At 46.4% G+C, this 12,422-nt stretch overlaps 1 protein-coding gene across 2 annotated transcripts in view; it reads right to left on the reverse strand.

Moving 5' to 3' along the window:
• Window positions 1–12,422, reverse strand: part of rnf123 (ring finger protein 123) — a 270,077-nt gene that overhangs the window by 49,796 nt on the left and 207,859 nt on the right. For both annotated transcript variants that reach the window (XM_014168343.2, XM_014168342.2), the window contains exon 35: window positions 5,296–5,477. In XM_014168343.2, the coding sequence (XP_014023818.1) occupies window positions 5,296–5,477 (182 nt within the window). The remainder of the gene's footprint in view (window positions 1–5,295; window positions 5,478–12,422) is intronic.

Below are 12,422 nucleotides of genomic sequence, written 5' to 3' on the forward strand. Positions count from 1 at the left end.
AAACAGCTCCCGAAATACTGGATGTGTACCAAACTCACTAAAAGTGGAGGTAACAAAGGCTCTCTTGAAAAAGCCAAACCTTGACCCATAAAATATAAACAACTATCGGCCTATATCGAATCTCCCATTCCTCTCAATTTTTTTTGAAAAAGCTGTTGCACAGCTACTCACTGCCTTCCTGAAGACAAACAATGTATACGAAACACTTCAGTCTGGGTTTTAGACCCCATCATAGCACTGAGACTGCACTCAGGAAGGTGGTAAATGATCTTTTAATGGCGTCAGACCAAGGCTCTGCATCTGTCCCCGTACTCCTAGACCTTAGTGCTGCTTTTGACACCATCGATCACCACATTCTTTTGGAGAGATTGTAAACCCAAATTGGTCCACACGGACAAGTTCTGGCCTGCTTTAGATCTTATCTGTCGGAAAGATATCAGTTTGTCTCTGTGGACGATTTGTCTTCTGACAAATCAACTGTAAGTTTCGGTGTTCCTCAAGGTTCCATTTTGGGACCACTATTGCTTTCACTATATATTTTACCTCTTGATGATGTAATTCGGAAACAATGTTAACTTTCACCTCTTTGCGGAGGATACGCAGCTGTACATTTCAATGAAACATGGTGAAGCCCCAAAATTGCCCTCCCTGGAAGCCTGTGTTTCAGACATAAGGAAGTGGGGGGCGGCATATTTTTTTACTTGTAAACTCGGACAAAACAGAGATGCTAGTTCTAGGTCCCAAGAAACAAAGAGATCTTCTGTTGAATCTGACAATGAATCTTGATGGCTGTACAGTCGTCTCCAATAAAACTGTGAAAGACCTCAGCGTTACTCTGGACCCTGATCTCTCTTTTGACGAACATACCAAGACTGTTTCAAGGACAGCTTTTTTCCATCTTTGATTCATTGCAAAAATCTGAAACTTTTTGTCCAAAAAGGATGCAGAAAAGTTAATCAATGCTTTTGTCACTTCTAGATTAGACTACTGCAATGCTCTACTTTCCGGCTACCCAGATAAAGCACTAAATAAACTTCAGTTAGTGCTAAACACAGCTGATAGAATCTTGACTAGAACCCAAAAATGTGATCATATTACTCCAATGCTTGCCTCTCAACAGTGGCTTCCTGTTAGGGCTAGGGCTGATTTCAAGGATTTACTGCTAAGCTACAAAGCATTACATGGGCTTGCTCCTACCCATCTCACAGGTGTGGTCTTGCCGTACATACCGTCACGTACGCTACGGTCACAAGACGCAGGCCTCCTAATTGTCCCTAGAATTTCTACTCAAACAGCTGGAGGCAGGGCTTTCTCCTATAGAGCTCCATTTTAATGGAATGGTCTGCCTATCCATGTGAGAGACGCAGACTCGGTCTCAACCTTCAAGTCTTTATTGAAGACTCATCTCTTCAGTAGGTCCTATGATTGAGTGTAGTCTGGCCAGGGGTGTCATGGTGAACGGAAAGGCACTGGAGCGACGAACCACCCTTGCTGTCTCTGCCTGGCCAGTTCCCCTCTCTCCACCAGGATTCTTTGCCTCTAACCTTATTACGGGGGCTGAGTCACAGGCTTACTGGTGCTCTTCCATCCTGTCCCTAGGAGGGGTGCGTCACTTGATTGGATTGAGTCACTGACGTGATTTTCCTGTCCGGTTTTGAGCCCCCCTCGGGTTCGTGCCGTGGGGGAGAGCTTCGTGGGCTATACTCGGCCTTGTCTCAGGGTAGTAAGTTGGTGGTTGAAGATATCCTTCTAGTGGTGTGGGGGCGGTGCTTTGGCAAAGTGGGTGGGGTTATATCCTGCCTGATTGGCCTTGTCCGGGGGTATCGTCGGACGAGGCCACAGTGTCCCCCGACCCCTCCTGTCTCAGCCTCCAGTATTTATGCTGCAATAGTTTGTGTTGGGGGGCTAGGGTCAGTCTGTTATATCTGGAGTATTTCTCCTGTCTTATCCGGTGTCCTGTGTGAATTTAAGTATGCTCTCTCTAATTCTTTCTCTCTTTTTTCTCGGAGGACCTGAGCCCTAAGACCATGCCTCAGGACTACTTGGCCTGATGATTCCTTGCTGCCCCCAGTCCACCTGGTCATGTTGCTGCTCCAGTTTCAACTGTTCTGCCTGCGACTATGGAACCCTGACCTCTTCACTGGACATGCTACCTAGTCCCGGACCTGCTGTTTTCGACTGTCTTTCTCTACCGCACCCGCTGTCTCTGAATGATAGGCTATTTAAAGCCAACTGACATTTACTCCTGAGGTGCTGACCTGTTGCACCCTCTACAACCACTGTGATTATTATTTGACCCTGCTGGTCATCTATGAACGTTTTAACATCTTGGCCATGTACTGTTATATTCTCCACCCGGCACAGCCAGAAGAGGACTGGCCACCCCTCATAGCCTGGTTCCTCTCTAGGTTTCTTCCTAGGTTCTGGCCTTTCTAGGGAGTTTTTCCTAGCCGCCGTGCTTCTACATCTGCATTGCTTGCTGTTTGGGGTTTTAGGCTGGGCTTTTGTATAGCACTTTGTGACATCAGCTGATGTAAGAAGGGCTTTATAAATACATTTGATTGATTGATTGACTGACCTTTAAGGTTGCGGAAAACCAGATTGCATACCACAGACAATACTATAGACATCAAGAAAGCAGTTGATTATTGACAAGTTTTTACAACACTTTTGATAAACCGTGGCTGCCTTCCAAGCAATGGAAACCTCCCCAAAGAGGAGAGAAAGGTTAAAAAGGCCAGAGATAGGCTTGGCGATGATAGGGGCAGTAATATTAAATAGGAAATGGTCTAAACCATCTATACCAGTTTCAGGAACTCCTCGGACTCAGTGACCGCCTGCAGGGAGAAACTTTGTAGTGGGGCAGTGGAAAAAGAGGGAGGAGCATCGGGTATAGGCACATTAGAAGGGGTGGGAGATGAGGAAATGTTGAACCTTTTCATTTTGGTCTATTCATTTTAATAATTTCACAGTATTATTCCAACGACATAGTGTGGAAATATATATACAGTAAAACACAGCAAAATTGAGTTTTTGACTGGACTGGGCCTTTAATTGAATAGGAAAAGCCTCAGATTGGCAAGCATTGACCGGCAGCTAGCTAACATAGTGGCATGGGCCATATACATCCTCCACACACTGTGTGTGCATCCCAAATAGCACCCTAATGCCGATATAGTGCAGTACTTTTGACCAGAGCCTGAGGTACTATATTTGGAATAGTGTGCCATTTGGCACTCACACACGGTCTGATTAATACAGCTAATGTAACACCTGCCCCATGGAGGTAGGATATAATGAAGATGGCAGGGGGGAGAGGGGGAGAAAAAGAATCACTACCTCATCACAGTACTGATGAGAGCCCTCTCCGTTACCCTCCGAAACACCGGAGCCCAAGCTGTTACCGCCAGGACCTCACAGAATTACAAGACACTTCTGTGAGGGACCTCATTTATCATGTTCTCTTCTCTGCTCTCTCTCTCCATCTTTCTCTCCCCTCCGTCGCTCTTCTTCTCCCCCCCTCTCACACAGAACCTAGTACACAAATGAGCCATCCAATTACGTCAGATGGCTTTGCTAGCCTAGTGGAGCACACTTCCTCCCTCTAAAATCCGCTCGCTCTAATAAACTCTGAAAAGACCCAGGGGGGTATTGGGTCCCTCTCATTTCACCTCTCTCTCTGAGTTTGAGAGGAGCTTATTTTCATAAGAGATGAATAGTCTACTGACTGAGGTGCATACTGTACTGCTCTCTGAGTTTAAAACCAGGATGAGAAGAGTTTAGATTAGGTCCTGATTGACAGCAACTAGTCACTGGCTTGGTGATTCTTTTAGAAGTTTTTATTTTTTATTTAACCTTTATTTAACTAGGCAAGTCAGTTAAGACCTAATTCTTATTTACAATGACAGCCTACCCCAAGCCAAATCTGCATGACACTGGGCCAATTGTACGCCGCCCTATGGGACTCCCAATCACGGCCGGATGTGATACAGCCTAGATTCGAACCAGGGTCTGTAGTGACACCTCTAGCACTGAGATGCAGTACCTTAGACCGCTGCGCCACTCGGGAGCCCCAATGTTCTAGTGTAGTAAACAACATGTGGATGCTGCTGTGGGGTTTAGGGGGTTTTCTATGGAGGGAGAGAGGCCTCCACTCCTGTGTTGTCTTGGCTGTGTGCTTAGGGTCCTTGTCCTGTTGGAAGGTGAACCGTCACCCCATACTGAGGTCCTGAGAGCTCTGGAGCAGGTTTTCATCAAGGATCTCTCTGTACTTTGCTCCGTTCATCTTTCCCTCGACCCTGATTAGTCTCCCAGTCCCTGCCCCTGAAAAACATCCCCACAGCATGATGCTGCCACCACCATGCTTCACCGTAGGGATGGTGCCAGGTTTCCTCCCGAGATGACACATGGCATTCAGGCAAAAGGGTTCAACCTTGGTTTCATCAGACCAGAGAATCTTGCTTCTCATGGGAGACAGGATCAAGGCAAAGATGAAAGGAGCAAAGTGCAGAGAGATCCTTGACAAAAACCTGCTCCAGAGCGCTCAGGACCTCAGACTGGGGCGAAGGTTCACCTTCCAACAGGACTGCGACCCTAAGCCTACAGCCAAGACAACGCAGGAGTGGCTTCAGGACAAGTCTCTGAATGTCCTCGAAGTGGCCCAGCCAGAGCCTGGACTTGAACTCGATCAAACATCTCTAGAGAGTCCTGAAAATAGCTGTGCAGCGACGCTCCCCATCCAACCTGACAGAGAAGAATGGAAGAAACTACCCAAATATAGATGTGCCAAGCTTGTAGCGTCATATCCAAGAAGACTCAAGGCTGTAATCGCTGCAAAAAAGGTGCTTCAACAAAGTACTGAGTAAAGGGTCTGAATACTTATGTAAATGTGATATTTCAGTTTTTGCTTTGTCATTATAGGGTATGGTGATGTCATTATGGGGTATTGTGATGTCATTATGGGGTATTGTGATGTCATTATAAGGTATGGTGATGTCATTATGGGGTATTGTGACGTCATTATGGGGTATTGTGACGTCATTATGGGGTATTGTGATGTCATTATGGGGTTTTGTGATGTCATTATGGGGTATTGTGATGTCATTATGGGGTATTGTGTGTAGATTGATGAGGGGAAAAAACCTAACAAAATGTGGAGATCTCAAATAAAAATTTTGAGCAGTGTAGGGTACTTCCTTCAGTACTTCTAACAGCCAGCCAGCTGACGGGCGGACGGATAAAAGGAACAGACAGACTAACGGACAAAAAGACAGCCAGCCAGAGAGATGTACTCACAGGCGTGCAAGGAGAAGTGTTTACGTTCTGCGGGGGCTGCAGCAGGGTCTCCTGGGTGTACTGTTGGGGTTTGGGGGAGCACTGCTGCAGCCAGAGAGGTCTCTCCTTCCCCCAGGAGGTGCTGGATGGAGTGCAGCTGAAAGCACGGATCAGACAACAGCACTGAAGCCGCACGCGACACCCTGAAGAGACACAGAGGATATGTTAAAGCAAACTCTCACTAAAGCCAAAGAACTAGTGTACTGTCATTGGTCAGACTACACAGTTTTCCATTATGGAGAGTGCAGAATGCTTGGCAAGAACGTTTCAACATGGAGAACATTCAAGGTGTTTTTGAACACCACTTCCTATCACACAGTGCATCAGAACTTGAAAGATGAATCTCAGCCAAGACAGGACACATCTTTCATAGTGTGACATCTTGTTCCTGTGCAGACTACCTGGAAAATAGTAACGACCACATGTCATGCTGGCTGTGTTGGCTTTATAATAAGTCCTGTCAACTGACATTGAACACTCTGAGCTCACTATCTCTGCTTCTCCTTCCTCCTCAGCGTTCAATCACTGGTCTCTACATTCACTCCCTGTTCTCGTTCCCTGTTGGTGCTTCTCAGTACCAGACTATTTCTCTCTCACACACGTTTATTCCCGGAGGCGCTCCTCAATACCAGACTACTTCACACATCAATCTTTTATTATTTTATATGGACTTTTGACAAGACCAGACGCACACATCCATACAGCTAGCTACACACACAGCCATACAGCTAGCTACACACACAGCCATACAGCTAGCTACACACACAGCCATACAGCTAGCTACACACAGCCATAAAGCTAGCTACACACACACACAGCCATACAGCTAGCTACACACACACACAGCCATACAGCTAGCTACACACACACACAGCCATACAGCTAGCTACACACACACACAGCCATACAGCTAGCTACACACACAGCCATATAGCTAGCTACACACACAGCCATACAGCTAGCTACACAAAGCCATACAGCTAGCTACACAAAGCCATACAGCTAGCTACACACACACACAGCCATACAGCTAGCTACACACACACACAGCCATACAGCTAGCTACACACACACACAGCCATACAGCTAGCTACACACACACACAGCCATACAGCTAGCTACACACACACACAGCCATACAGCTAGCTACACACACACACAGCCATACAGCTAGCTACACACACAGCCATACAGCTAGCTACACACACAGCCATACAGCTAGCTACACACACAGCCATACAGCTAGCTACACACACATCCATACAGCTAGCTACACACAGCCATACAGCTAGCTACACACACAGTCATACAGCTAGCTACACACAGCCATACAGCTAGCTACACACACAGTCATACAGCTAGCTACACAGACAGTCATACAGCTAGCTACACACACAGTCATACAGCTAGCTACACACACAGCCATACAGCTAGCTACACACAGCCATACAGCTAGCTACACACACAGCCATACAGCTAGCTACACACACACAGCCATACAGCTAGCTACAGACAGCCATACAGCTAGCTACACACACAGCCATACAGCTAGCTACAGACAGCCATACAGCTAGCTACACACACAGCCATACAGCTAGCTACAGACAGCTATACAGCTAGCTACAGACAGCTATACAGCTAGCTACAGACAGCTATACAGCTAGCTACACACACAGCCATACAGCTAGCTACAGACAGCTATACAGCTAGCTACAGACAGCTATACAGCTAGCTACAGACAGCTATACAGCTAGCTACAGACAGCTATACAGCTAGCTACAGACAGCTATACAGCTAGCTACAGACAGCTATTCAGCTAGCTACACACAGCTATACAGCTAGCTACAGACAGCTATACAGCTAGCTACACACACAGCCATACAGCTGGCTACAGACAGCTATACAGCTAGCTACAGACAGCTATACAGCTAGCTACAGACAGCTATACAGCTAGCTACAGACAGCTATACAGCTAGCTACAGACAGCCATACAGCTAGCTACACACAGCTACAGCCAGTACCCAGTACTGACACTATGTCCATGATGCAAGCACTGGAAATAGATGATGTAGACTAGACAACAGGATAGTTCAAAGCTTTTCTGTTTGTATAGTCCCCATGCTAACATCTAACTATTCCCCAAGACAACACGGCATTAATATTCCACAGATGGGGAGGAAGCTGACAGGGAAGTAGAGGGGTGAAGACAAGCGTAGTTTCCTCTGTGCAGCAATAAGGGAGTTGGAGTGAGGTGGAGTAAACACACAGTAACTGATGCCTGGTAGCACAGCTGGAGGATGAGACTGAGGCAGGACCAGTCCTGTGACTGTGACTGTGACTGTGACTGTCAGACAGACAGACAGACAGACAGACAGACAGACAGACAGACAGACAGACAGACAGACAGACAGACAGACAGACAGACAGACAGACAGACAGACAGACAGACAGACAGACAGACAGACAGACAGACAGACAGACAGACAGACAGACAGACAGACAGACAGACAGACAGACAGACAGACAGACAGACAGACAGACAGACAGACAGACAGACAGACGGACACATGATGTTGGGCTGGGCTGTATAGAGTACTTTACTATATACCGGTATTGAAGTATGGACCAGTTTGTATTTTTACTTTACTTTCTATAACTGTATTTCAAAGTTTGGTTAGTTAAACGTGATACGCACTTCAGCGTGTGTAAAGTCATTTTTATTTTATTTTTTATAGTTTACTCGTTATCTACTAGAGTCGTCTTTCTCCCTTCTGCTGCGTACCGCTTCCCACACCAAGCCCTGCCCCGTCACTCAAGAAGAGAGAGCGTTTTGCTCGACCACGGAGTCACAAGCACTTTACTTGCCATTCACTCTGCAGTCCACATGGTCAGAAAGATGCAATGAGATGTTTGTGAGGAAACAAACCGATGCTGCTTTCCACAAGCCTTCTATAATTACACTTGTAGTTCTGGTTCCTACCCTGGTCAATAATTCCTCCCTGGCTTATTCATTCATTGTCACGTCAAACAGCAATGTATTCAAGGTGCTGCCCACTATATTCCAACTATAGAATTAGAATAAATAAGTCTATTTCCATAATTCCACAATATTTCACCAAATAACTGAGACTATACTTTTTGTCCATATCATGCAGCCCTGCGAGGCACAGTGTGGAAATGATACCAGAAGTGTGGTAAATGGAGACATTTTAGAAAATGAACAGTATAAAATAAACAGAATGAAGAAAGGCCTATTGAAATGACTTATAACTACTTATAACTACTTATGAAGAATATTTTGAACTTTCATTATTCAAAAACAGAAAATACTATAAAAAAAAAAAAAGTGAAAAATATCATGATATTTTGGCCCATAATCGCCCTGGGTAAAACCAGTAAGATATCATCAGCCAAATGAAGCACACCTGGGTGTTGTGACATGGTTAACAGATGGCAGAGGAATATAGGGAGCAGGAGGGAGAGCGAGACCAGTGAAGCACAAACCATTGTAAATACCACCAATATTTAATCTTTCCCTACTATTCACACTACAACTATTTGCACATCGCTAAAATACAGTATATAGCTGATAATATAACACTTAAAATGTCGAGCTTTTTAAACCTTTGTGAGTGAAATGTTTTCTGTTAATTTCTAAGTTTTTGTTTCTTCTCACTTGTGTTGGTTTCTTTCATTTGCTTTCGCTATTTACTAATAAAGCCCCTTTGAATTGAATTGAGAGTGGGGAGGGAAAGAAGAGAGAGGGAGAGGAATGGAGATCGAGAGAGGGAGAGGAGAGAAAGGAAAGCGGATAGAGAGAGCGAGAAGAGAACGGGAGATGGAAAGAAAGATAGAGAGAGAAAGGAAGAGAGAGAGAGAGGTATGGATGGAGAGGTTGGTGGTATAGGTGAGTGGGTGATTTCCAAAATGCGCGCGCGCACACACACACACACACACACACACACACACACACACACACACACACACACACACACACACACACACACACACACACACACACACACCAACAGGGAGTTAGAGTAGCTCAAAAAACACATTTCATCAAACCCCTCAGCAGTCAGGGCAGCCAACATCTCAACCCCTCCGAAACACCACACCTTCTACAAGCATCAACCCTCCTCAGACTAGTCTACACACTACACCTACAACCCTCCTCAGACTAGCCTACACACTACACCTACAACCATCAACCCTCCTCAGACTAGTCTACACACTACACCTACAACCCTCAACCCTCCTCAGACTAGTCTACACACTACACCTACAACCATCAACCCTCCTCAGACTAGTCTACACACTACACCTACAACCCTCAACTCTCTTCAGACTAGTCTACACACTACACCTACAACCATCAACCCTCAGACTAGCCTACACACTACACCTACAACCATCAACCCTCAGACTAGTCTACACACTACACCTACAACCATCAACCCTCCTCAGACTAGTCTACACACTACACCTACAACCCTCCTCAGACTAGCCTACACACTACACCTACAACCCTCAACCCTCCTCAGACTACTCTACACACTACACCTACAACCCTCCTCAGACTAGTCTACACACTACACCTACAACCATCAACCCTCCTCAGACTAGTCTACACACTACACCTACAACCATCAACCCTCCTCAGACTAGTCTACACACTACACCTACAACCCTCAACTCTCTTCAGACTAGTCTACACACTACACCTACAACCCTCAACCCTCCTCAGACTAGTCTACACACTACACCTTCATCAACCCTCAACCCTCCTCAGACTAGTCTACACACTACACCTATAACCCTCCTCAGACTAGTCTACACACTACACCTACAACCCTCCTCAGACTAGTCTACACACTACACCTACAACCATAAACCCTCCTCAGACTAGTCTACACACTACACCTACAACCCTCAACCCTCCTCAGACTAGCCTACACACTACACCTACAACCCTCAACCCTCAGACTAGTCTACACACTACACTTACAACCATAAACCCTCCTCAGACTAGTCTACACACTACACCTACAACCATCAACCCTCCTCAGACTAGTCTACACACTACACCTACAACCCTCAACCCTCCTCAGACTAGTCTACACACTACACCTACAACCATCAACCCTCCTCAGACTAGTCTACACACTACACCTACAACCATCAACCCTCAGACTAGCCTACACACTACACCTACAACCATCAACCCTCAGACTAGTCTACACACTACACCTACAACCATCAACCCTCCTCAGACTAGTCTACACACTACACCTACAACCCTCCTCAGACTAGCCTACACACTACACCTACAACCCTCAACCCTCCTCAGACTACTCTACACACTACACCTACAACCCTCCTCAGACTAGTCTACACACTACACCTACAACCATCAACCCTCCTCAGACTAGTCTACACACTACACCTACAACCATCAACCCTCCTCAGACTAGTCTACACACTACACCTACAACCCTCAACTCTCTTCAGACTAGTCTACACACTACACCTACAACCCTCAACCCTCCTCAGACTAGTCTACACACTACACCTTCATCAACCCTCAACCCTCCTCAGACTAGTCTACACACTACACCTATAACCCTCCTCAGACTAGTCTACACACTACACCTACAACCCTCCTCAGACTAGTCTACACACTACACCTACAACCATAAACCCTCCTCAGACTAGTCTACACACTACACCTACAACCCTCAACCCTCCTCAGACTAGCCTACACACTACACCTACAACCCTCAACCCTCAGACTAGTCTACACACTACACTTACAACCATAAACCCTCCTCAGACTAGTCTACACACTACACCTACAACCATCAACCCTCCTCAGACTAGTCTACACACTACACCTACAACCCTCAACCCTCCTCAGACTAGTCTACACACTACACCTACAACCATCAACCCTCCTCAGACTAGTCTACACACTACACCTACAACCCTCAACCCTCAGACTAGTCTACACACTACACCTACAAGCATCAACCCTCCTCAGACTAGTCTACACACTACACCTACAACCATCAACCCTCCTCAGACTAGTCTACACACTACACCTACAACCCTCAACCCTCCTCAGACTAGCCTACACACTACACCTACAACCCTCAACCCTCAGACTAGTCTACACACTACACTTACAACCATAAACCCTCCTCAGACTAGTCTACACACTACACCTACAACCATCAACCCTCCTCAGACTAGTCTACACACTACACCTACAACCCTCAACCCTCCTCAGACTAGTCTACACACTACACCTACAACCATCAACCCTCCTCAGACTAGTCTACACACTACACCTACAACCCTCAACCCTCAGACTAGTCTACACACTACACCTACAAGCATCAACCCTCCTCAGACTAGTCTACACACTACACCTACAACCCTCAACCCTCCTCAGACTAGTCTACACACTACACCTACAACCATCAACCCTCCTCAGACTAGTCTACACACTACACCTACAACCCTCAACCCTCCTCAGACTAGTCTACACACTACACCTACAACCCTCAACCCTCCTCAGACTAGCCTACACACTACACCTACAACCATCAACCCTCAGACTAGCCTACACACTACACCTACAACCCTCAACGGGCTCGTCTCCATAGTCCAACCCTCAACACTCAGTGGGCTCGTCTCCATAGTAAAACCATCAACACTCAGTGGGCTCGTCTCCATAGTAAAACCATCAACACTCAGTGGGCTCGTCTCCATAGTCCAACCATCAACACTCAGTGGGCTCGTCTCCATAGTAAAACCATCAACACTCAGTGGGCTCGTCTCCATAGTAAAACCATCAACACTCAGTGGGCTCGTTAGTCCACACACACAGCAGGTGTTTGAGACATGGTGTCAGTTCTCTATGGAGACACCACAGAGACATCAGGTCTATTTGTTGCGTCGAGACCCCAACAACCCCCTGTAGCTTCAGGGTGACTCACTACACACACACCTCTGACTCCTCCTAGCGAGGACACTTCAGACGTAGGGAGCAGAGTGGACCCTCAAGGCTGTCTGCCTGGCTTGGC

This window comes from Salmo salar, chromosome ssa22 (genome assembly GCF_905237065.1).
Source record: "Salmo salar chromosome ssa22, Ssal_v3.1, whole genome shotgun sequence".
Lineage (NCBI taxonomy): Eukaryota > Metazoa > Chordata > Actinopteri > Salmoniformes > Salmonidae > Salmo > Salmo salar.